At 41.5% G+C, this 26692-nt stretch overlaps 1 protein-coding gene across 19 annotated transcripts in view; it reads right to left on the bottom strand.

The window, feature by feature from the left end:
• Positions 1 to 26692, bottom strand: part of tjp1a (tight junction protein 1a) — a 99403-nt gene that overhangs the window by 9949 nt on the left and 62762 nt on the right. For 5 of the 19 annotated variants that reach the window (XM_069174225.1, XM_069174230.1, XM_069174233.1 and 2 more), the window contains 24 exons: positions 21786 to 21842; positions 20366 to 20490; positions 20111 to 20213; positions 19652 to 19970; positions 19276 to 19382; positions 18513 to 18681; positions 18191 to 18326; positions 17603 to 17614; positions 16699 to 16737; positions 14198 to 14337; positions 13471 to 13576; positions 13014 to 13164; positions 11444 to 11552; positions 11106 to 11325; positions 10192 to 10376; positions 9588 to 9683; positions 8499 to 8525; positions 6174 to 6256; positions 5579 to 5789; positions 4068 to 4168; positions 3593 to 3943; positions 2356 to 2607; positions 249 to 1073; positions 11 to 93 (listed from right to left, as the gene is read on the bottom strand). In XM_069174225.1, the coding sequence (XP_069030326.1) occupies positions 11 to 93; positions 249 to 1073; positions 2356 to 2607; positions 3593 to 3943; positions 4068 to 4168; positions 5579 to 5789; positions 6174 to 6256; positions 8499 to 8525; positions 9588 to 9683; positions 10192 to 10376; positions 11106 to 11325; positions 11444 to 11552; positions 13014 to 13164; positions 13471 to 13576; positions 14198 to 14337; positions 16699 to 16737; positions 17603 to 17614; positions 18191 to 18326; positions 18513 to 18681; positions 19276 to 19382; positions 19652 to 19970; positions 20111 to 20213; positions 20366 to 20490; positions 21786 to 21842 (4007 nt within the window). The remainder of the gene's footprint in view (positions 1 to 10; positions 94 to 248; positions 1074 to 2355; positions 2608 to 3592; positions 3944 to 4067; positions 4169 to 5578; positions 5790 to 6173; positions 6257 to 8498; positions 8526 to 9587; positions 9684 to 10191; positions 10377 to 11105; positions 11326 to 11443; positions 11553 to 13013; positions 13165 to 13470; positions 13577 to 14197; positions 14338 to 16698; positions 16738 to 17602; positions 17615 to 18190; positions 18327 to 18512; positions 18682 to 19275; positions 19383 to 19651; positions 19971 to 20110; positions 20214 to 20365; positions 20491 to 21785; positions 21843 to 26692) is intronic. The other 14 variants (XM_069174236.1, XM_069174241.1, XM_069174243.1 and 11 more) reach the window with 8 other exon arrangements.

Genomic DNA, 26692 nt, shown 5'->3' with positions numbered 1-26692 from the left:
ATGGACTCACCGAAAGGTCTTCTCTTGGTCCAGGTTGCTCAGAGAATTTGCTTTAGGGATCACTCCACCGGCTTTCAGAGGTAAATCAGCTGCCTAAAGTGATAAAAGCAATGAAACTTATCAATAGGATACAAATTATGAATTTTGTGCTATTTTCTCAAGAAGTTGAAAAGCAAATGTACAAGTTAAATAACTACTCTAACTGTAAAAGCATGAATAATAAATATCTATGAAGCCAAATGGTTTACCCTGTTCCCAGATAAATCCCCTGTGTCTCTGGCTCGGTCCACGGACACAGAGCGTTTGTTCTCAAACATCTTGACCCTCGTCAGGACCGACTGGGGCCGCATGGCAGGGTCGTCCTCCTGTTGCTCATCTCTGGCTGGTGCAGATGTTTGAGGCTCCGCAGGGGAAGGTGAGGGGGCTTCTGCTTTGGGAGGAGGGGTGGGAATGGTTTCAGAGTTCACAGGAGCAGGGTCATATTGCTGAGGTTTGTAGCCTTTGTGTTGAGATGTTGGTCCCTGGTTGTAGGCAGGCCGCTGGGTAGCGGGTTCTGGCGAGTGGGCAGCTGAGGGGTACGTGCTCAGGTGAGAATCCTGGTCGTAGTGCAGATCAGACCCTGGAGCAGGAGCGGGAGGGTCATCATAACGGACAGGTCCAGAACCTGTCGGTTTACCGTAGCGAGGCCGTCCGTCAAATCCTTGCTGAGGTGGGGGCTCATCATAACGTAGAGGAGGGGTGTACTGGGGGTCAGGGCCGTCACCGTAAGGCAAACGGGGATCATAGGCCTGGGAATTGGCAGTAGAGAGCGACTGGCTGTAGGGGTTCCACTGTTGCTGGTCGTAGTGAGGCACACTGTTCTCGTAGGGCGGGTTAGAGTCATAGTTTCGGTACTTTGGTTCTGGGTAACCACCTCCACTGCTGCTGACATCATACCGACTGGGCGGGTGGTCGTAATCTCTGTATGGCTGCTGGTCAGGGTGATGGCCCTGCTGAGGGCTGTAAGTTACAGGCTTCATGTTGTGACCGATTCTCCCCGTGTTGTCGGTGCTGTATGGATCCTTCTGAAACATCTACCGAACAAATACACAACAAAGAAAAAGATTAGCAGCTGCACAGGATTCACTGCACAAATGTAAAATATGTGATATGAAAAACTAGACACGCAAAAACCAGTTAAAAAGATGAAAGAAGGAGAACATTAACAGAGGTCAGTGAAATTAATTGCAGAAGAGGAAACGAGAAGGGAAAGACCTGAAATAGAGAAACTGAGAGGGAGGCGTTACTAGTCACATAATATATTAAACAGAACACACAGCACAGCCAAATGTTGCTGCTTATAACATCACAAGGTACCATTGCAACTCCAAATAAAACACTGAAATTAAATAAAGAAAGTATAACAGAGTTGTTAAAAGATACAACAAAACAATGGGATCAATTTTTTTTTTTTTTGTCTTTATTGTCTACTGGCAGATAAATCTGTGCCGTTAAATTTTTTAAAGAATTTTTAAGTATTTGACTAATTTGACGAAAGGTTTGTGGTTTCCTCATTCATGACACGCATTTCTGCATGTTCAAGAACAAAAAAATGTCACCCACTGTCTTGGTGTAATTGTAAGGCAACATAAACATCCACAATAATATGTAACAATACAAGCACATACTCATTGTACAAAAAAAACCACATTTAAAATCTTGATATTCGAGAAGTAGCCATTAATCATCCATCCAAATCTGAAGCACATTTCTGTGCAGGTGTTACATGGCCAGATGGTACCTGTCTGTGGCAATACGCAGGACACAACTTGGATCAAATGGCAGGGAAATTAATGGCTACTTTTACAGTCCAGTCAGTCTGCACTGATAAATCCAGCCCAAACAGATCTACTTCTAGTGGTTAACAGAGAACGAGGCAAACATGTTGCAGCCATGCAAAGAAGACAAGCAACAGTGAGAGCCGCTCTGCTCTTCTGCATGTAGGCATATCAGCACAGCCATCACCTTCAAGACCACTTGTGTTTACCAGCGTTTGCTTGCACTCTGGCATGTGCACACACACTCTTGCATGTCCACGCGCAAGCTGACACGCACACGCACACACGCGCGCGCACACACACACACACACACACACACACACACACACACACACACACACACATCTCTGTCTCTTCTGGGCAGCACTTTGGCCAGCAGACATGCAGGGCAGAAGGAGAGAGAGAGAGAAGCGTGGCAGCAGGAGGTAGGTAGGTAGGCAGGCAGCAGCAGCAGCAGGACAGGAGGTCAGCCGGGTCAGACCGAGCTGAGCTGAGCCGGGCCAGGTCACGGAGAGTCCAGTGACGGTCAGATGGATACCTTTGGTTCTGAACTGGCCAGTCCGGGCTGTAGAGGTTCTGGTGTGGCGCTCTGAGGGGCCAGCTCAGGGGTGGGTCTCCTAAGTGAGCCAGCCTCTGGGGTGGGGCTTGGCTGGCTGTAGGGAGCTGCAGGAGCCTCATCAGGGCTCAGAGCCCCTACAGTTTTTACAGTAACGTCGACAGCAGGGGGCACTGTCTCAGCGAGGGGCTCAGGCTGCGGGGAGATGCTAGGGACGGCAGCGGCCTCTGCTTTCTGTGAAGTGGTTCAGAAATGTTTAATAACACGCGCTAACACACGACGGTGCAGTACTAACAATACTACTACCTCCTCAGCCCCTCTACAATGCTCTGCTCCTCATCTGTACCTACAGCTTAAACTGAAACAATCAGCCAATCACCTGCCTCCACATTTAACAGTAGCTATAGATCAACAGGATGCGAGAGTTAGGAATTAGCAGCAGGACAAGTTTTCATTGTTAGATAATACTAATTTGATTTTAATTCTACGATTACAATACAGTAAGTAGTTTTTTATCCCTTTTTATGTTCATTAACACACCATGAGACGACAAACGTTTAGATTTGGATATCACAACTGCCAATCGGGTATTGATAAATACATTTCACAGGTACACTGGAATAACACTGGCATTTCCAACATGCACATAATACTTTTTGGTGTCATATTGTAACAGTCCCAATTATAGGTGAAACAAAGGCAGGAAGTGCACATAGGTGAGTACAGACACTTGGTTAAACATATGTTTTTTTTCTCCCAGTGACATTAGCAGCAGTCACACTGATAAGACAGCTTGTGGTAATACAGAGTACAAGAGTAACAGTAAAACTCATCAGGTTCTTCTCTTCTTCAAAAATAAAAAAACACACGCTCACAAACATCAATCAACATACACAGAGTCAAATAGATAAAATAAATAATATAATAAATATATTTGTATATTATATATAATATATAGTATTTATATATGTATATATACATATATATATATATTCATACATATATATATATATATTTGTATATATATATACATATATTACGATAAATACCTGACCACAAAAGTTTTCACTTTCCCCACTGATATTGTTTAGTAACAGTAGATAGACAGAATAACTGTAAAAATAAAAATGTGCCTTCAATAGCGCCTCCAGAAAACCCTTCTAACGCACACCACGTCCTCCAGACAACAGGGGAGACGTACAGCTCTCAGAAACGCTACCTGCTGCTGCGCTGGGGCCTTGAACCCAGCTGGGTCGATGCGGTTCAGGGGGTCCGGCTGCACTGTGTGCTGGTATGCAGCATACCCAGGAGGCTCTTGGATGACAGGTGGGTCCTCACGGACAGGTTCAGAGGAGCGGGTGATGGCGGGCTCCGTAGGCAGACCCACATCGTCATTCAGCGTTTCATCCAGCTCCTGGTCGGTGTAGGCTCCACCCTCTGTGTCCGTGTCCTCGTAGTCGGAGGTGTGGCGACTGTCGGTGCTGTACATGGAATACTCACTGCCTGGCGCCGACAGGTAGGAGAGGCGGTCGTCGTGGATGTCCAGGTCATCCTCGGCTGCCCCATCAGCCTAAGAAAGAAAGAATGAAATGAGAGGGGGAGTAATAAAAGCTTACTACCAGTCCATATGGTTGTTTGTGTGTGTGTGTTTGTATGTGTTTTTGTGTGTGTGTGTGCGTGTGCGTGTGTCTTACCTTGCCCTCTGAAACCCACACCAGCTGGTTCTGTTGCTGCTGGATTATTTCTTTCAGTGCTCCAAACCAACCATCATTCATGTTGTTCAAGTTAATAGTTGCTGAATGCACAAAGAGGGAAGGGCAAAAAATAAAATCTCTCCAGTCAAATGAGTATTAAACATTTAACATTCAGTTAACAATTAAGTGTAACCATATCATCAGACTTAAAATCTTATTTCAGGCAGACACCGGTCCATATATGCTGTGCTACATGTTTGGCATCATGTTTACAAAGGACTCCCGAGTCATCTTTAAGCTGCTCTGGCAATTCCCCTCCCAGGGAGCCAATTAAAATGTCCTCTGCTCTTTAAGTGTAAATAAAAGCACTGACAGTAAAGGCACACATACGATTGTGGTGCTCTTAAGTATGGTGTTTTGTAAGACGTGTGTAAACCAATCACGGCACGCTGGAGAGCTGCTTTCTCTCCCTTTAAAAAAGGAGATGACAAGAAATCTTAGAGACATGTTAATAGAAAACATCCTAATCTTATACATTATTTGTAACTTCTTGTATTGCCCATATCGTGCATGTCCTATGGATTTATCTGTTTTCCTGCTTTATATGGTAACATCTAGGAATGGGTCATGATTTTTGAATATTTGAATATTCAGTAACATATAAAAGAAGAGAATAATGTACGAGACTATCATTCCTCCTGATTTCCCTTGTTTTACTGGCGCCTGGCTGTAATGTGTTACTCCCCTCAGAAGGTGGCGGTAATGCACCTGAAAGTTGGCTGCCAGTCACCACTAAACAACATGAGGGGGAGAAAAACACATTGCTATCAGACTCTGAAGCTTTGCAGGTAAAACTGTTTGGCGCTGAGAGATTAGATGACACGGTGTGCATACAAGAAACACGAAAAGATGACTACAGCTGTCAAATAATATTTTTGCTTAAAATACCCATCCTAGTAACAATTTAGGAATATTATTACGCACCCTGATTATAAAAAGTATCAAATGCTAGAGTTGGGGAGTTACAGATGTAGCTCATTGTGTAAACTTCATGTGTGTACTGCCCAGATTGAATGTAAGCTGAGAGGAATACTGAAGCATGGTCACAGCGCTTGCTTTGACAGGCGAGGGCATGCTGAGGAAGGGCCTGGCAGCATTCTGTGCTCAGCAAGCTTTAGAAAGGACGGAAACACAACAGGGCACAACAAGTGCTGTGCTGCGACAGCCTCTAACACTGCAGCACTCAGTTGTCAACTGTGTGTGAAAAAGGGCTGCCCCCTCGGAGACGCTGTGTTCAATTGTCAGTTGGAAAGACCCTGGACTCGACAACGGCTCGGTACAAAGGTGCTGACTCTGAAAATCCTGACTTGGGGTCAAGCCCTAATGTGAAATGTGTCTTTGCCCACAGTGAAATCTCTTCCAGTCGAACCATCCCCTTCTCCCGCCCTGGGGACGACCCATCCATCCCTCCCTCCATCCCTCCCTCTCTCCCTCCCTCCCTCCGGACTCACTGGTGAAGAGGTGGTGGTTGTTCTTCCTCAGTTTGAGGGCTCGCTCATAGAGCTTCCTCGCGCTCTTCCTAGACTCGGGGCAGAGGCGGGTCCTCATGGTCTTGACGCCCTGCTTGGTGTCTGGGTTGAGAAACACCACGATGGGATACCACTGAGCGTAGTTCAGTCGGTCCACTGCATTGGGGGTGATGTCCAGCACTGCATGCTTGTCCTTCAAACAGAAAACAAACAAAACACATATATGTGTGGTTACTTTCCATATATTGAATCTTAAGCCAAGATATGTTAAAAATAGAATATGTCTGGTCAACAACATCATTATTTTTTATATTATGTTTGTACCAGATCTTGAGCTCAGCTCAGTTGCTTAGATTGTTTTTGAATTGAACTCGCCACAGTAAAATTCATGACTTTTCTGAGGTTGAGACACTCAACAGTATTAAGGAGTGCTGCACACCAGAGGGCAGCAATGAGCTGTGAATATTATTGTGACTCATTAACATCTTTTTATTACCAAAACATGTGTCAGAAGATGTTTATATCGCTACGTTTCCTACCTTTATATCAGTATGTGTGTATATCTTGTTTCACTCACTCTGTCGATGATCTGTTTAATGGTATGTAGGCGAATGATGCCAGAGCTTTTCTGGTCGGTTCCTGCATCCCTGGGTTCACTTTCTGCAGAAGAGAAATGGACACAGTCACTGCATCACGTCAACACAAGAGACCAACAACAATAAACACAAGCTGTGCCCCAATTAGACCTCCTTGTAGCGTGCAGTTGTCGACTCCCATAAATAGAGCGGTTAAATACAGAACAATAATCGTCGTATAGGAGAGGACAAGTGTACGTTTATGAAAACAGCTAGATAATCAAAAGGCAAACTGAGGACAGCAGCCAATTCATGCAACAGTCGTTAGGTATTTTGGGTAGGTTTAGGGAATGAAATTCAGTGTTTAATGAATATGTGTTCAAGTGCATGTAGCAGTAGAAATTATGGGGCAGGGAATATGTTATGTGAGGAACATTGACATTAAATATGCACATACAAGAGCAGGAGGGTTCATTTGGGATTAATGAGACTGAAGTGTCATTGTAAACCTTGGGGATTTAAGCAAGGATGTGAAGAGGGGTTTTATGATTCAAGTAAATATAAGCAATGGTTTCCTGCCTAGAAACACGAGGTTCAAAAGAGATCATCTCCCCACGGTGTTCACTAAGTTAAAGACTCAAACACATCAAGGGGTTGGGCTTAATTTCTAATAGGATCTATGATCCACATCACTGCTCATAACTACAGGAAAACGTTTTATAAAGAACAAATAAATACAGCCATGCATGCAGAGGTTCAAGCATATGCAGCATTGTTGAACAGTAAATGTTGCGATTCAATATTGTCCATGTTTTTCTGCCATTTAAAATGTAATTTTTGATATGTACCGAGACATCTGTGTTCCATCACCTCCATCACTGTCTGAGCTCAAATGTGATGGGGACATAGACACTAACATGACACTGAACGCTTCCTATAAAATCGGACAGTAGCACCATAGTTGTGGTGCACACCCAATTTGGACTGTTGTCTAAACGTTGCACCATCAAATGACATTTTATGATCACACTTTTTGCTCAATCATTTATGGTCCTGCATTAACTTGAACCCAATTTAATCTACATAGAGTGTCATACACAGATATATATTTTAACATGAGCACTCCACAAATACAGTATTTTTTAAATATTTTTCCAGACTAGTTTGTTTTAGCAATGTCTTTTGTTTTAGTTTTACCAGAAAATCTACCCTCATCATGCAGTTTAGAGGTGTGAGGAAAATACATGGGGTCAACATACTAACACTGCAAACTGTAATATATAGCCACACAAGTTGAGCAGCTTTCACCTTTAATTGTCACTTCCAGTTAACGCCATGTTGATGTTCTTCCAGATTTATACATTTAATTGTTTTGTACTTTTAGAGAAATGACATTTTTTGGGCAAAGAAAAATGAAGGTGGAGAAAACAAATTTAAAAAAGTAAACCTAAATGTCAACATTCCTAGTCGAGTAATTCCCAGTCATCACTTTTTCATCTAATTGTACATGGAGGTTGTGAAACTTTTAAAAGAAGCTTCTCAATCTCATCTGAATGTTAAACTGCACAGCTCGACATGCAGCTTTGCTGTTGTCACTGGCATTTAGGAGGGGAATACCACTCAATTTAATTATAAAATTATTTCTAAGTGCAAAAAATGTATACATTTTTTTAGTTCGTTTTACATGTATTCCCTTTTCCTAATCTCTTCTATGAGTACGGACAAGAGAAGACCTCATGCTGACACACAGCTCCTTAGAGACTTACATTGTGCAGAGTGAAGAATATCATACAAAAGTTCACATTAGTCACATTTGAATTAAAATGCCCATTGATCAATGCTGACATCTTCCCAAATGGTTTCAAAATTAAAATTGGTATATTTTCATGGATACTTATGTTAGTTTTCTTTAGACCCAGGAGCTACTTCAGGATAAGACTTTCTTCTGAAAAACAACCAAACAACCAAACAAACCCCCCCCCCCCCCACATAAATAAGTCTCGATCATCAGTCATCTCGATGTCTCTGGTGCAGTAGCTGTGCGTCAGTATGATTTAACATTTCTTTACTCTCAGGTCTACTATGTGACGTTTTACAGGACTGGGTGTAATTGCTGAAATATAATGATCAGACAGTTACTGCCAAATGTGATGACAAAAGCAAATTAAATTAAGTGCTATTCCCCGATGTGCATTAACCAGGCAGTGGCTGTTGTTTAAAATCTACAGAGTAGGGAGCTAGCCACCAAACACTAGTTTATAGATTATCTGCCATCCACTGAACCAAAGAAAACAAAGAAAACAAATTTGATACACTAGATGACATACTTTCCCCTCCTTGTTGTTGCTGTGTTTCTGAAAAGAAAATACAGTTACATAAACATCACTGGAATTGTGCAAATAAACATTAATGAATGGAAACACTTGATGTGGGTGTGAGCTGAGTGTGTGTTTGGCTGCACTGGCATGAGCAGTTGTGCATTTAAAATAATTGAAATTCAATACTGAGTGTTAACATGAAAACCACACATGAAAGACGCTTGCAATTTCAAGAAGTAAGAGGAGGATGAGGACTGAAATTAAAAGAGTTTTCAGCTCTCAGCTTGGAGTCTGAAAAAGTGAAAGATAACAGAGAAAAAGGAAGAGAGAAGCTGTAAGCAGGGGACATAACACACAACTTGACTAACCTGACGAACAGACCTACTAAACAAACTGGGAAATTTTAGAAGTAGTAATAGACTTCTGGAATTAGGCAAAGGCCACATAGTAAAATAGAAACTTAATAAGAAAATATTTGTTGAAGGAATTTGCTCAGCATATCCAATAGCTATAGTTATGTTGTTTAATCAGATTGGCAGCCTGAACAAGTTTTTTGTCAACACGCTGTTGTGTCAATTCTTACAGCAGCAGCATGTTAATAATGGGGAAAAAAAGTCACCAGCAATAGTGATGCTTGATGAATGTATCTTTACAGCAAACAAGACAAGCTACTGTTACAAATAACCAACAAGATCATTTTCTAAACTTACATGTTGGACTCTTTCTGTGTTAAATCAATCAAATAAAATGTTACCAAGCTAAAAGAAAACCTTTAAAACTTCCCAGAAGCAAAATATTTCCATATCCTGAATGTGACCTTTCTGTTACATTACAGTGGTTCCAAAGTGCACCTCAGACTCAGTAAGGATATTCACAGACATGTAGATCTACGCTTGGATTTTAGAATTGGATGGTAAATGATAAGAGTCACAGACCTAAGAGTCTATTGACTACTCACCACTCCTGTAAATACTTGATGCAGAAATTAAACAGCCCTCAGCTTTATCAATGTGTAAATGAAGTCTTATCTCAGTCACAGTAGGACGCTACACAAAACATGAACAACTGAGAGAGGGAGATGGGTACTTTATTACTTACTTGCTAGTTCAAAAATATCTGGCTCCTCCCTGGCCAATTTCTCTCTGCCCACATCTGCTATCGGCCCGAAGATAACCACAGGCCGCAGGAACCCAGCTGTTTACAACAAGACCATGTCATGGAGATTACCAAAGGTTAGAATGAGGGGAACCTTACACACACAATACTGCCTTAGTGTACACATACAATACATTGCAAATAGTAATTCCTGATATGTTCAATGCATTAATAGAATATCATTAAAATGTACAGTCGCACAGACCATTAAGCACTGACAGAAAGAGGAGGAGCAAAGTGAGAAACACCCACCAGCCTATTTAGATGACTGGTACACATTAACATCTACACAGTAATCAGAGGTTTACATAACCTGCTTTTTTAAATGTACAAATGATTATTTTACTAATAGAACTAATAGACTTAAGGATATTGGTCGGTTCGTTCTAACTCACAGGTGTCTGACACGACCCTGTATTTCATTTAGCCATAAGAAATCTACCTACTACTTTGTGAATTATTGCTCTACAATATTGGAAAAGTACAATAAAGATATGTGAGAGTCTCCAGTTTATTGCTGTAACTGCCTTGGCCTCTGTACTCTTACCTTCCCTCAGCACCACCCTCTCATAGGCAGGGAACTTGGTCTGAACGGGCTGGGCTGACAGGTCCTCCCTGCTTTTCCGCAAATTCCTCTTGGAACTTCGCAGCCCTCTGAATCTCCAGAAGTCCGCTCGGTCACCCCCTGGTGTTTTCGGGAGGGTGTACTGCACGCTGGATAGCTGCTCAGCTCTAGACAGGCAAGAGGAGGCGTAAAGTCAGCTGTAAGGATTTTAGTGAAAGCTGCAATCAAGGCCACTTTTAGATAGTCCAGGTATTCAGCATTCAGACCCCTACAGTTTGGAGAGTAAGCCATGGTAATATGTTGTTACTGTGACTGCAGCACCACCTCCAACCACCAGTTGTAAATGGTTGTAAGATTATGATGTTTACAGAATAATTATTTGAGTGATATAATGGGTTTATGTTTTGAAAGTGTTCACCTGGCCAACAAGCAGAAATATATTCCACAGTGCTTATTCTATGTGATAAAAATGCATGCAGCATGTGGAAAGCTTTGTGTTTTCTGTCAGCAGACTGAGGGATCTCTGTGTAAACACAGTGAAAGCTGTTGAGATAGACCTAGATGCTGTTGGCAACATCATGATGTATATTACATATCCTCAGACGCACAGGCCTCAGAGTCGTCACAAACTTCACACAGCAGATCTTCATCTGACACGCAGGATGTGTTCAAATGTCCTACTTTAAACACACTTCTAGTTTGTCACTCTCACACAGAGCTAAGACTTTTACCAGAAACACAAATAAATAATTAAATGGAAATCATCTGCGCTCCTTCCTTACTACTCACAAATTAACCACGATGCTTCTATTCTTTTGCCTCCAGCCTTGCCCATTCATGAAGTCCCAGAACAAGCTGCGCAGGTATTAAAAGGTGTGAGCTGAAACATCTTTTACCTGTTCTTGTTGGGGATGATGCCTCTTTCTACTTCCTGGTGGTTTTTGCCAATACGGATTGCAAGCCAGGAGCCCAACTTGCCATTGTAGAGTGTATCCACTACGCGGAACACCTCGCCCTTGTTAAAGCTCAGCCCGTACGGTGACTCTTTCTCATATTCAAAATGTGTCCGAATGTAGAAGGAGTCGCCCACGTCGGATTCCACTATCCTTCGATACACTGAGGCCAAAGCACAAATAACAGATGATCACAGCATTGTTATAAATGTGCGGTTTGTAAAGTGTGGTTCTGATGTGTTTATACTTCTAACACAGAACTCAACACTGCCATCACTCACCATCCTTTTTCTTCTGGGCCAGAATAGTAACTTCTTCTCCCTTTGGGAGATCCAGCAGAAATAGCACAGCTTCCTCCCGGATGATGTTCGCAAAGTCCACATTGTTCACCTATAGACACAGAGGTAGAAAAAAATAATTTGCAGTCCTATTGAGGGACAAGTGGACAATGCCGACTTGATCCTATTAAATTCATCAATCCTAAACTCTAAACTGATTTCTGAAAGCATACTTTGCTTTCAGCAAATACAATTTTTGTTTGACAATGTTTTCACATAACAGGAGTACCAGAAAAGAAAGAAACTTTTCATCAGAGGCAGGGCAATGTATTCCCCTTACAACAGAGCAGCCCCCCCCCCTCCTCCTCCCCCTCCTTCTCTCCTGCTGCTGTCCTAAACACAATAAGTGCTGTTTATTGACTCTGCTTGAGGGGCAGCGGGGGAACCAGGAACACATGGACTGAGTCACCTAACCACAGAAAGACACCTTTATCCTTCCCAGAAACAGAAGAGCTTGAGGTCTTTATCTCCACTAGCACACCATGACCAAAAGGAAACGACCTAAAGAGGGAAAACAATGTCCTGGAAGTCTCCAAGATGTGTTTGCTCAGTGGTGAGAACACACTCAAGCACAAAAGGAGAGCTGCAGTGTGTGGTGAGAGGAATATTAGCCATTGTATATTCATTATGAGAAGGAGATAACATAACAGAGAGATTTGTTTATCAGATAAACAGAGTTAGGAAACGTTACTTTCATGGAAAAAAAAACCTAAAAACCTATGTAGCTCAGTATTCAGCCTCTGTTGTACAGTGAAAGTTGAACTCCACAGCTTCACAGCAGGTGTAACGTTGCTGTATACACATATCAGAACGGATCCAACACTGACATCAAGAGGGTTTCCATCATCCCATCAACAATGTTACTCCAGTATTCAGTGAAACAGACAGTCAACTGTTCTGAGGTCAGAATGCAAGAACGACCTCTATTGTGTCTTCACACTGGAAACAAGGGGAGTTTTGACATGAAGCAGAGCCTGGGAATGACTCATAGACTGATAGATACATTGTATTATATTCCCAAGATCTCTTTACACAGAAGTAAATCTATTGTGGCCATGGATCACATAGTTTCACCATTTATTATCTAAGTTAGTGTGGGCAGCTATGGCTCGTCTATTTTGACAATAGCACCAGATGTTCTTCCCACTTTCATACATGTGACATGGAAAAAAAATAACTGTTACTAATTTCTGACACAAAACAAAACCTCATCTTAGAAGCTACATAATACTAAAACGGCACATCGTAATTACATGGGATTAAAAATACATGATTTATGCATTAATCATCCTATTTTAAGCCATTCTGCTGCCTTTGCAATATGTTACCTCCTTTACATGTACAGTGGTGAAAAAACTGATGAAGAATAAAGTATAAACTACATGGCCAACACATGAGGTTTCTTGTGCAAACCAGTATTCTCTTAATCCCCACTTCAAAAACCTTGTTAGGGTCAAGTTTCTGCAGACAGAAAACAATAGTTATGTTGCTTAATTGATGGGGTGTAACATACCCTGAGAATCTGGTCTCCCTCCTCCAGCCCCTCCTTGGCTGCGGGACTGTCTTCCAAAACTCCTGCGACAAAAATCCCCACGTCGTTCCCTCCTGCTAACCGCAGGCCGACACTCTCTCCTTTCTTGAACTTGACCAGCTTCATACTTGGCCTGCAGGAACACACAGGTATAAAGACAAGAGTTCAGCGAAAAGGTTTGGAAATCATGATCAATCACTCTAAGAGACCTAAAACAGCCAGCTATTCAAGCCAGCATTATGTGCTACAACAAAAAAGCCAAGTCAAATATTTACCAGAATCTCTGCAGAGAAGCTTATTCAGCTTTTCAAATAAATAATAAAGTTCATATATATTATCAAAGAGTACAAAATATGCACTTGATCTACACTTTGTGCTACGTCCATGTCTGCACTCACAATTGTCCAGTGATTCAGGAGACAGCATGAAGAACATTTACCTGAGAATGCTGTCATCGTGAGCAGCGCTGGGTACAGGGGCATCAGACGGGCTGACGGGCAGGTCCACGTCAGGCTGACCAGGCTGTGCATAAACTGGCTTTGGTTCTGGCATAAATACAAGCATACCAAAGAGAATGACCCACATATACACAAAGAAAACACTCAGCAACAAAGCTGCATCACTTTTGTTATTTTGTGTGCTAAAGACAGCGAGCCAAGTGCTACTTAATGAAATAAAACCTATTGTAAATCTGAAAGCATCTGCTTTAAACCATGTCAGACATGGTGATGAATATTACTGAGTAATGTATTATATAGGCTCATTTTTGTTGGGTGTTGAAGTGTAGAGAGCATTTCTTTGTGAAGGCTGGGAAGGATCTGTAACTTGTACGACAATGTGGCGATTAGATGGTGTAAAAACAGCAGCTGAGATTGTGGCTTTTTAGGTGTATTACCCGTAATAGGAGTTTACTAAAAAGGTATTTCTGACCCATGACTCACTTTGTTTTTTTAAATAATTTATCTTCTGGTGCCTTCAGCAAACATACACAGCTCTACACAGAACCAAACAGTCCAACTGCAGCAGTAAGCAGTCTAAGCCTGAGTAAACACTTGTTTTCTAAACTGTGCTTGAGTGGATCAAAGGTCATATAACAGTGTTGATAGTTCAGACTAATGTGAGGGCCTGCATAAATCCCTCCTGTCGATGTGTAGACGGTTCTTTACCAGGCAGCGGGGGTAACTGTTTGTCATCTCTGGAGCTGGCCTGGTCGCTGGCCTGTGACAAGACACCGTCATCAGAGCTTTTGACTGGCGTGGACATGGCCCCTGTTTTGGATGTGCGATCCTCATCTCGACTTCGATGGCTGAAATAAATGATAACAACGCATCACAATTCAGTATGAGTAGGCGGCCAATGCTTTAAGCATTGACAGTTTAAAGATGGCACTTTACATGAATGTGTTCCTTGAGTGTGTAAGAATGACCTTGTGTTTTGTGCTTAGTGGTAGTTTTATCCTGTGTTGACATCACCAGGAAGACACACACAATAAAATGAACCCCAAAGGAAACAGCATGAACCACAGGCTGCGTCACATGGCATAAATATAAAAAAAAATGTCTATGAAAATTCAATGAGCAATTAAAAGAAGGATTTGCAGCTATGTCAAAAAGACACAGCACTTTTATCAACGATGTAACATTGTGCATTCTTTAGGGTGGATGTTTTTCTTTCGCTCAAATTGTGTGGTTTTCACAGTATGTCAGTAAAAAACATGTTCCAAACTTCAAAAGGAACGGACGGGGTTTAAAAAGGTTTTATTTTCCAAATTACTTTTTTCTTGCAGGATGATATATTGCAAACTCACATTTCATAGACCATAACCTTGCCAGTGAGCGCACACAGGCAGAAAAAGATAAATCAGAATGAGGGCTGCAGCATAAACTCTTGAGTTGGGATATTTTTCAGTCCAAGATCCTGTTCAACCTGCATCAAATAAATTAAGGAAAACAGTGTGTGTGAGTCTAGCAAGTTATGTCTAACAGGGTAGAAAGGGATCTGCCGCTTAAAACAATGCTTGAATTCCAATGTGATCACATGACTGCCTGCTGGCACAGTACTTGAGCTGTATTCAGAAGCTTTTGTAAAAGAACGTGAAGGTGCAGGCCGTGCCACCAGTTCAGCGTGTACAACGTCGCTCAAGCCCGTCCTCTCAAAGTGTATGGATTATATAGAGTGTAGTCACTCACAATCCAACAATAAAACTTAATAAAACGCAGATACAAAGACGGTGGATGTACAAGTATTGACATATAAATGACCAATTATTAGAGTCCAACCTGTCAGCTGTGCAGCTGCAGCACTTATTTACAATTTTTCCAACCACAGTTTTCCCTTTTCTAGGTCCATGAATTTGTTCAGCAGTTCTCACGACAATGCAGTTTTACAAATAAACTTGGTCCGAGCAGTTTTATGTCAGCAGAATCAACATCAGAGAGACCTATATCGCTGTTTGTTATGGAGGGAGAAGGCTAAATGAGAGCGGCATTCCAGGGATAAATAACAAAATTGCAATGGGAGAGAGAGACATTGTGTCTGTGTGTGTGTGTGTGTGTGTGTGTGTGTGTGTGTGTGTGTGTGTGTGTGTGTGTGTGTGTGTGTGTGTCGGATGAATGAGAAAGAGAGAGACAAACAGAGCGAGAGCGATGGACAGAGAAAGAGAGAGTGAGAGTGGTGTGGCCTAAATCTTCTGCTTCTTGCCGCAGAATTGTGCTAAAAAAGGCGTCACGCTGACAAATGCAATTTGACAGAACCCTCTGTTCAATCCTCTCACTTACACATTTTTATCGTATGGGTACGGGCAAAGGAAAGCAAGTAAGTGAGATGCAGAAAAAGTGGAGCAGGAGAGAATTTGCTGCACAAACAGAATTGAATCTACGCTGTTAAACAGTCCTGTTCTCCATAATTATTCATCCATTCAGAAACTACAAAATATTTCCAGAACAAACCTGACTGAACAAAAGTGACTGGATATACTAACATCCTGTTGAAAAATAAGGAAAGGATTGAAAACCAGAATTTGATTCTTGATTCTTGATTCTACCACTCCAAAAAATCACTAAGAAAAACTACCAAATATTCTAGAAAAAAATTAATTACTCACACCAATGCATCTGTAAGTTGAACCATGACGCTCATTAAAAAGATGTTATCTTAATTCCTTGCTGCACAACACAGAGCACCTTTTCCCTTTGTACAAAGTATACTGAATCCCACTTCACACACTTGATGAAGGACTTTTTGGATAATCTGTTGTATTGAGAAACTTGAACTAGTATTGTGTCCTGAGGAAAAGAATGCCCCTAAACCCGACAGCCAATCAGGTTCAGCGAACCATTTGGCTTGGGGCAAAGCACTGTGGGAAGTATGTCAAATTCCTTTTACCCCTCCCAAACCGGCAGATAGTAAAAAATATTTCTTTGCATCATGGTCTAGTGACGGCCAGCTCTGGATTGCGTGTTAAAACACAACCAGATGAGTAGCAGGTGGAACTCCTCTTACAACAACTCATATGTTTACCAAATTAACAATCATACAAAACAAAAAAAAAAAGACAATGTAGCACACAAAGGTAATAGAGGGATTAGGGAGCGTGACAACCAAAATATTGTAGTGAAAACTGCTCAAAAACAAACAGGCCTGTTGTCAGATGGATGCATTGACTTACATTGGAAGCAATCTGTGCAACAGTGAACCTGCCCTCATCCTGCATTGAAACAAGTATAGTTACTGCAAAGTCTGACACAATGTACCATCTATTAAAATGGCAGTACTCGAGGTTAATCTACTCATAGTATTTGACTGAAAAGCAACTAATAAGCCAAACAGTTAATCATGCAGCAGCATAGCAAACTAACATCTCAGCTACAATGGCAGATTTAAATGTGCGTGTAATAAACTCGATCTCTGTTTGTTGGTTTAAATTAGAATTTTGTATGCCTGTCCTGGTAAAAAAAATTGGCCATTTAAGATTGGCACTTGTATCTCACATAGCCAGTCCTCCATCTCATCAACATCACAGAAGCTTAAAGATAATTGCCACCATTTTATTAGCAATGACTTTGCCAATGACCATCTCCTGAAATGTTTTAAAATGTTTATATGCAGAGTATGACAGTCCATTGTGTCTGCAACAAGCGTAATGAAATGAAGGTTTGGTTAAATGAGACACTGACCGTTCAGACAAGAACAAGTGCTTGAAGACCTTGATTCAACACCCACCCTGCACTGTTTCCTGTGAACTATTTACAGAAAGCAGTAACATATCCTGTCTGTTCCCATTGCAGCCAATTGCAGAATTAGTTTCCTAAAGCTGCAGCCCTGTGTCAGTCCCCAGTCCTGTTTTATTTACTGGATTCAAGTGTGCAAAATCTACTTACCTCATCTCATTCACTGTCCAAGCTCCACACTGAATGAGAGAACCTATAGTCACTTGTATGTATCTGCTAGCTTTCGTTTGCCATCTATGTGTCATCTAACTAAATTTCCCCACTGTGGGATTAATAAAGTCTAAATCTAATCTAATCTAAAAGAAACTATGCAACCTCTAAACTACAAGAACGAGAACTTACTGGAAGCTCCAACTGGCGGTAACAGAAGATGAGGGCCAAGAGACAGTACGGACATTAAAACCAATTGAAAGAATAGCTGACAAAGTATACAGAGTATATTCAGATAATAGTTATCAAATGGTATTATAATCACTGAGTATGGATCATAAAGTAAATATCATATTTACATGAATAAAATAACAAGAATTAAATGTTTGTGTTCAAAGTGAAAGTGTACTTTCAAAATAAGACCTTTGTCAACCAGGAGTCGGATGAATCCCTCCTCCTCCCCAGTTCCCTCCCACACAGAGCCAGTATTGGAACTCACTGATAGCTCCTTCGGGACTGTGATGGTTTATGCATGTTATGTCTTCATCTATTGATTTATGCATTAGTGGTGCCAGGTGCTTACTCAGCACCCACTTACCTGTGGATGTGAACATGATGTATGAAGAGTTGGAGCGTGAGTGTGGATGAATGACTGTGTCATGTGTGACAGCTGCGTCCCATCACCACAATGTCAGTGAGGTGTGTGTGTGTGTGTGTGTGTGTGTGTGTGTGTGTGTGTGTGTGTGTGTGTGTGTGTGTGTGTGTGTTCGTTTCGCCCACCTGCCATTGCTGATCTGCCGAGGTGAGTGACGGAGATGTTCCGATGTTTCGGGCCTGTCAGGTGAACGTGATCGACTTCCTCTCCCGAGGGATCGATTGGAATGGTCTGATGTCAGTGAGTGTATTTCTGAAATGTCTGTGAAATATAAATTGAGTATGCATTAGCATTTAATCAATGACGTAAATCAAAATTGTATTGTATATAACAAGAAAGAACTAAAAAAGGTTTTCAGATTCACATGTTTTAAAAAAGCGGTCACAGCTCATCCAATCAAATGCTCGCTGCATTCAACAAGGCAACACGACACGTCTGTTGTCTCACCATCTCTGTCGGAGTTATTGGCTGATGGGATGCTGTCATCGAGGTCAGGAATGTTGAGCAGTGTGGCACGCTCATCTCTCTGCACAACCATCTTTAGCTTGCCCTTTGACCTCTCAATCAGCTTCTTGGCATCTATCAGGGATAGGTTCTCTGTAACTGTGCCATTGATCTGCAGAGGAAGAGGAGCAGGTCAGCACCAGAACTAAAGAGGCAAACTATCTCTGCTGCACAGTTCTTTATGTGGAGCCCACAACTACCATCATGACAAGGCAAAGAGTACATCTTTAATGAGGAGAAGCAGAGGAAGCTATTAACAGGTTTAATATGGATAACATAACTGGACTGACGATCCTAATAGTGCTGTGTCAGCACAGAGAGTGAACATAAGTATCATAAACTCTACCAATTAAACCAAAAGTATTTTTTATGTTATGTTATAATGTTTTGTTTTTTACCCTGTAATAACATTTAAACTAGAAGAAGAAGAACAAGGAGGAGGAGGAGGAGGAGGAGGAGGAGAAGGAGAAGGAGAAGAAGAAGAAGAAGAAGAAGAAGAAGACAGTCATCTGGTCACAGTCCACTGTTGAACATTTTCAGTAAAAAAGAAAACCCTTTTCTAACTCTTCTTCTTTCTACTAAATCATGTGAAACTATCTTCTTTACGCATTCATCTTTTCTATGTTTGCTCTCATCAAGTTTTTTTCAAGTGCATTTGGCCATCACTGTGTTTTATTCATGGAAAACCTCCTTTGTTCTCTCTCACCTTAAGGACAACATCTCCCTCCTGAATGTTTCCATCTCTGGCAGCAAGGCTCTCTGGAGAGATGTCCTTCACAAAGATGTGGCTGGCCAGCCGCAATCCATATTCTGCTTTCGGAGGTGATAAGCATAAAAAAAAGTCATTAACAGGATGCATCAGTTTAACTGTCAATTGATCCTGTGCAAATAAGATTAACAGACTACTTCACATTTAAGTTCTGATCAACCTTATTGTGTATGTTAGTAATGTTGAGAAAACTCCAGAAGTTAATCATCTGTTGTGTTTGTTTTTATGATATTCGGAAGAGTTTTGTGTAAATCAGATGTATCCACAATATGCACAGTCATCATTTCAGATGCCGGGACATCGTAATGCTCACCTTCATTTTTGCGAGACTTGACAAGGGTGACCTTGGCAGGCCTGGGTGGAGCAGAAGAGGTTTGTGATCGGCGATCAGAGCGTGGCGAGACGCTCCTCTCCCGAGAGGCACTGTGATCCCGCCTCCCGCTGCTGCTGCGCTCACGATCCTGACGCCTGCCAGTGCCTGTACCTCCGCTCGCGCCTCCATAGGCACTTTGGCCACCATGGTGCTCATAACCATCATCTTCATCACTGTCCTCTTCCTCATGCTCAGACATCGTCTCCCTGTCCCCTGGCCGTGAAATTGGGATTTGTACTTTCCTTTTCCTTCGAATAGTCTTGAAAAAGAGACAAAATTTCAGATGTTAAAGGTTCAGACATTATTTTTGCGCTGATATCTTAAATATTACAAAAACATTCAGTTAAATTCCCTGACTCTGCAACGTCATAGGTGACATATCTTCTGTGTTGAACTTACTATCTTTGCATTTTTGCCACTTTTGCGAAGTTGCTGAACAGCGTAGGCATGTTCTACATTGTCCATAGAAACTGCATTGACCATCACCACTCGATCATTTTCTCTGGAAAAAATTTGTAGATGCACAAACAGTTGTTAAGATTTATGAACTACATGATGAATATCAGGATAGTGGACATCATTGCAGCATAAAACAAAACAGAGATGTATTAAATATTCTGAGGTCAGACTAACAGATCTCCTGGAAACACTTACTGAAGCAGACCCTCTGCAGGACCTCCTTTCAATACATCAGATATCACAATGGATGTCTCTCCACTCTGGAAATGAGGGTTGTCTCGCCCACCTGAGATGGCAATGCCAAACCCAAATCCTGGGGCCTGTTAACACAAAAATACACAAAGGACTTACTGATACAGCAGAAAAGGCAGATACACTAGACCTGTGATTAGATTAGATTTAGATTTGACTTTATTAATTCAGTCGTCACAGCAGCAAAGAAAACCAAAAAGTGCACACAATATGAACAAATATGTATCACATATAAGAAATAAGATAGATAAAAAAAATATTATTTTAGAATAAATACACACACAGACTATACATACAAAAAAAACCCAAATTAAATTAAATTAAAATAAATAAATACAGTTTGTGACAAATAGAAAAAAGTGTCCGGTGCTATGAAATGAAATGAGGTGTGCAATGATATGTGTTGAGGTTTGCTGTAAATACTTTAACTATTTAGACTCTCTTCAGGCTTAATTTTAGCCAAACTGTTACTTAGGTATAATAATGTGCAGTGAAGGAGGGCTTTTAAAGAATGGGTCAATTACTGTAAACAACAACAAAGCTATGCATTTGCAAGTTTTCTACTTTTCCAAGAGGATTCCATTGATGTTTTGAGGACTGCAGTGTTTTTGCCAGCACCAAGGGAGCATACCATGTGATGTCAACGGCTAATCTTACAACCACTACAATACGGGAGTGCTGTGCAGCTGAACAGCGCAGGTCACGCTGGGCAGCTCCTTCAGACTCAATAAAGCTGCTTCTAATTAGATTACAGCAAGCAGGCCAGTCTAGACAGGTGCTCTACACAATCCCACAACACAGCAGCATCAACCAACCAGAGTTTACTGTCTCAAAGCACACAGGAAGAGAATAAGTATACTCCTTTCTCTCTAGGGGAATATGGCTTTGAACTGTTTTATAGTTAACCTGATGATGCTGATTGTGCCACAGTGGATAGTCAGTGATATCCACCGAACTTACAATAGCTACTGACGTTAGGAGGTACAACCTGTCATGATTATAGGACAAAAAGCACATGGACAGAGAAAAGATATCGGTTGTTCCCTGGAGTTGTATTAAGGAGAAGAGTATGTTGCTAACAGGAAGGAAGTGAAATGAAGTAGTAAGGAAGTGGGTCCTGATTTCTGTCTTCCTTCGCCTTGTTTCCTGCCATCTGGGTTCCCTGACTATTGTTTCACTTGCACACATCCTGAGGCTACAGCTGGGCCTCTCAGCACAGACATGATGGGCAGAAGACAGAGGGACAGGGGGGGGGGGGACAAAAGTGAAGAACAGGCAAGACATACTGCATGATTAGGATGCCAAAGAGAGAAGACAAAAGAAACAAAAGGGAAGAGTGAATTAAAGAGTTGTAAACACTTACCCTGTGAAGGGTCACTGTGTGCTGTTCCCATATGACAGTTTCCTCCATAGCTGCACTCTGCAACACAGGACACAACACGCCGGTTAATTAAACGCAAGTATACATTCAAATGTAATCAATTACAATCACCCAGCAAAAAATGATATGTTTGTGCAGCTGTTTGGGTTAATAGGTTTTGATTCACCTAATCAGTGGTGTTAATGTATCTGATTGCATATACTGTACCTATGTTACATAAATGAAGAGGGGTAAAGAATACTCAAGGTAGTGTAGAATTACTGTCCAGTATATAAAACACACAGATATGATCACAGTTCACTCCTCTTTGAAAGTATTAAGAAGTGTGGAAATCGATCATGTGGCGTTGCATGACATGACTGTATGGAAGGCAGCAGCTTCTGACATAATCGACCAGGTTGAACAGAAAAACAATACCTCCTAGATTTACAATATATTTATATGCAGCTATATATAAGAGCACCTGCCTGTAAACTGCTTGTACAATGAATATTTCCATGTCCTGTTCTCTTTCAGTAGACAGAGCAGTTGTTTGGTTACCAGCAAGGTAGTCTCTATTGCTTATTTGCATCACTAAATCCTGGAGTACCAAAAGTCTACATGTGAAATGATTATGAATGACAGCAGCATGAGTAAAGTGCCGGCAGAGACCGGCTGAGTCCTCAAAGCGTGAGTGAGCATTCCTATATTATTCCTGGCCGGGTTATCAGGGAGAGTTAAAGCAGTGAAGGTATTTAGCTGCTCCCGTCCTGCCACACCGGATTAGACTGAATCTTGGCAGGAATATTTTGCTTTCACCTACTCTTTAATTTAGTTATATCATACATGTTTCCCTTTATGCAAGACTTATGTTTTTTTATTTTATTTTATTTTATTTTATATTATTTTATTTTAGCGTGTTTCACATAGATTTTCCACTGCGGGTACCCCCACATTAAACACAGGAAATGCCACAGAACTCCGAGTATGCATCCATCAGACTATAATAATGTTATCGTTAGGTCTAATGGATACTCTTCAATTTGTTTATTGTACAGCAGTGTGTATTTAAACTCCCAGAGTGCTATGTATCCAGCTTTAAATTACAGCTTTGCTCTGCTTCCCTGCAGCTGATGAAGCAACAGTGCCGTCCTGCCTGTCTGCCTGCAGGGAGCGAATGTACAGCTGTCTGTGGCAGAGTGCTGAGCACAGTCCAATGTGGAGGGGGAGAAGGAAAAGACAAACACCACCACACGTGGCAGGGTGCTCATTTACTACTACACCTTCTATAATCAGCCTTTTAAAATCACACACCATGTCATCTGTCCACCCTGTCATCATGATAATCTCGCTGTCTCACCCCTTCATCATCACCTAATCCCCAAACTATCTCAACCATCATCTTCAAGATTATCATGGTCATTACTGTCATCACCTTTCCTTATCCTAAATATACAGTTTACAGGAGGTGCACACTGCAGGATGGTTATCTGCATGCGTCTGAGAGCCACCTGATAAGAGTGTCTGGTGTTTGTTGACATGCCTCGACACGTTAGACTGTAGGTTTGTTGAGAAAGACAGACCTAACACAAACAAATAAGACAGACGGTAGATGGCAGATACGCATATTTGTGTAAATACGAGGCGGAAAAAACATTTCAAAATGACGGAGGTTTTAATTGGGCTCATAACAGCAAGGTGCAAAGATGCAGTCAATTCTAGAACTGAAACATTAGCTGATCAAGAGAAAAGTCATCAGCAACGTTTTGACAATCAATTAATTGTCTGAGTAACTTTCTAAGAAAAATGTCAAAGATTTGTCAGTGTAAATACTTTCATTATAGTGATGTTTTAAAGCAACGTGTGACACTGAACAGACTAAAGTCTGGATTCTGTAAATATTAACCTATGCAGAACTTACTGTAGGGCCCCTAATCTGGCTTTGTGGTCAATCTTTTGCTTTCACTCTTCTGAACCATATGACAAGGAATCATTTGGAGAATAGTTCATTTCCATGGCAGCTCTGTGTGGATGCTATTTATGTCCATAATTGGCGGAGAGCCTGGGCATCCCCTTGCTTTATCCCCCCTCCCCCTCCCCCTCCTGTCTGCCCCTACGACTCCCACAGTAAAGCCACTATTGTGTGAAGGGACCTGACCCATTTAACCACATCTCTTCCCCCCCCCCCCCCCCCCCCCCCGACATTCCCAAACACATCCATTCCTCTAAAGTGTTTTGTGATATATTCATCCATCCGTTCATCCATTCATTCATCCAACAGTCCAGGCAAACAGAGAGGGGCTACGCTATGAGAAACAACAGCATGCTGGGGTCATGTGACCAGGTGGTCAGGCAGGCAGGTGGTCTTGTCCTTGAACTGTGGGTTGCACTGATAGGCAGGCAGAGGGAGGAGCCGGAGGAGGGGAGCAAGGCTGTGGGCTGCTTCTACAACTTCAATATACAGTACCGAGAGACAGGGTCCATAAAACTGTAGACAAGGACATGTGAAACAATATGTCCTTTTTATTCTCTGGTCCCTTATTTCTTTACAACACACACACACACACACACACACACACACACACACACACACACACACACACACACACACACACACACACACACACACATATAAATGCTCACCATTGAAATAAATCGCTGTCGTATGAGAGAAAGAATGATCTTCTGTCAAATAAACCACACATTTGTTTCAAGGCAGATGGTTTTAATGAATTAAATTGATTATAACATTGCTGTCCATATTAGTGTTTTCAATCATGCAAAAACGTGAAATGTGTCGTAAAGTTAAGCTTGTGAGTGGTGAGGCTCTGTCCCTCACAGATATACAGTACAATTAAGACAGTCTACGAGGCAGTTTGGTTATGGCTGGATAACATAAGATGTTTTTATCTACATTTTGAAGCAGATCCTCTACTGATAAATATGTGCAAAGGCTGTGTCACAAAATAAGAGCCTAGAATACAGGCTACAGACAAATACAAGGTTTACTGGTAAACTTGGTGAACAGATCTCAGCCAAGGTAGAGAACCTGCCTGTCTCTTAGGCTGCTTAGACTATTTTACTCTACTGGGACTGCAGCTATGCCTCTCAGGTGAGATTAATGCAGTAATTAATCACTGCAATGTGAAGTGGTGATTAACAGGCAGGCTGATTGAGTGTGAGATACAAGTAGGGTGGAAAGCAGACAGCAATAGCCCTTAAGTCTTAGCATAACTGGGAAAAGGGCAGTTGAAATCCCTCTCCATGAGAAACCCAACTAACATATCCATTCCAAGGATTTACTGGGAGACATCAAAAAAATAACAAACAACTTACTTTTAACAAGTGGATTTTTAACAGCTAATTACCACGTGATGTGGATGAGAGAGGACAGAGTGGTCTCATCTTTCCTAAAATACAAATCCACAGAAAGACGTTTCTGTGAGGAAACAATCTTTCAAGCCGTAGCTCCGTGTCAAAAGGTCATTTGGTGATCTCGTATATTATATTACAAGCAAAGAGCCCAGAATATGTGGCGCCAAAACAAACATGAACACAAGTGTGTCTTATTTTCTGGAGTAAAATGAAAATAAAAAATACTGACGGGAACAAAGGATGAGGTTTATCTCTGAAGTCACAGAGTTGTGTGAAACAATGGTGTGCTTGATGTTGCACAAACTGACGGCAGCCTAGTGTATTTATACATCCATATTAGTCAGGCTTGAGCTCTGGCCAGCAAGGCCCAGGGCTGAGAAACAAAGAGCAGCCATCAAAACACACACATGTGTACTTGTCCGTATACACACACACACCCACACCAACCATGATCTAACACTACAGGGCCTCTTTGTTCAAGCTACAGCCAGCCTGCCTCGACCCCGTCTGGCCCACCATAACACACAGTCCAGTACAGATGATAATAGCTCTCTCAGGCTCTTCAAAGCCAAATACTAATCCAGTTCTTTGGGGAATACTGATGAACGGACTGGAATGAAATGAATGATGAAATGGACAATAATAACTTGCAGCAGAATGAAATGATAAATAGGGTCAGGACAGCCATGCAAGTCTTCAACACATGCATCTCTGCAGTCTTTGTAGTTTTCAAACATATTCACATTCAAGGAGAAGCTACACAAACTGCGGATACACTGCCAACAGTTTAACAAGATGTGCACTCTGAGCAAATCCAATTTGCGCTCAGCCGAACAGCACAAACTTTGGGGAACTCCAAGCATTCAGCTGAAAACAGCCTTAAACACTAGATCCTGGGTATGACACTCCAGTTGGGGGCATTGAATACACAGTAATTAAACAAAGAGACATACACAGTCAAACACAAGAAGACTTAAGTCTATTCTATTTCATGGGGAGGGGGAGGGGGCAGTTAAAAAATGAAATTTCACATCATGTTTTCCCATCATTACCACATCAGTGTGACTTTTTTTTTTTTTTTTTTTTTTCAGAAAAGCTAGAGCAGAAATTAAATAACACCTAAAAAGCATAAAAACAAAACTTGCATAAGAAGTACACTGGGGAACAACAACAATATTAGATCTGGGAAAAGTCATTTAGTTCTCCACAATGATTTTTATAATCGCTCGGCTCAAGTGGTGCCCAAAATGGCTTGGGTGCTCCTCCTGATCCTTCACAACCTATAGCTTTTTCTAATCTATCCAAATATTAATGTTGAAAGGAAATTAACAAAGTAGCAGGTGACAGTGAGGTCATCCTTTGAGTAATGTCATAGGCTGAAAGGAGGTTTAGAAGAAGCACAACACAACCTCTTTGTAAGTGCTGCACCAATGAAACTGTTGTCCAGTAGTCCATTGCTCACCACCTCCCTTCATCTGCCTTCCCTTTATTTGAACCACAGGAATGCTTCATACAGTGGGCGGATCAAATACCAA

The sequence above is a fragment of the Embiotoca jacksoni genome, unplaced genomic scaffold (genome assembly GCF_022577435.1).
Source record: "Embiotoca jacksoni isolate LCO1_2020_lvr unplaced genomic scaffold, fEmbJac1.0.p SCAF_6, whole genome shotgun sequence".
Lineage (NCBI taxonomy): Eukaryota > Metazoa > Chordata > Actinopteri > Embiotocidae > Embiotoca > Embiotoca jacksoni.
This window is presented reverse-complemented; position numbering and strand designations above follow the sequence as displayed.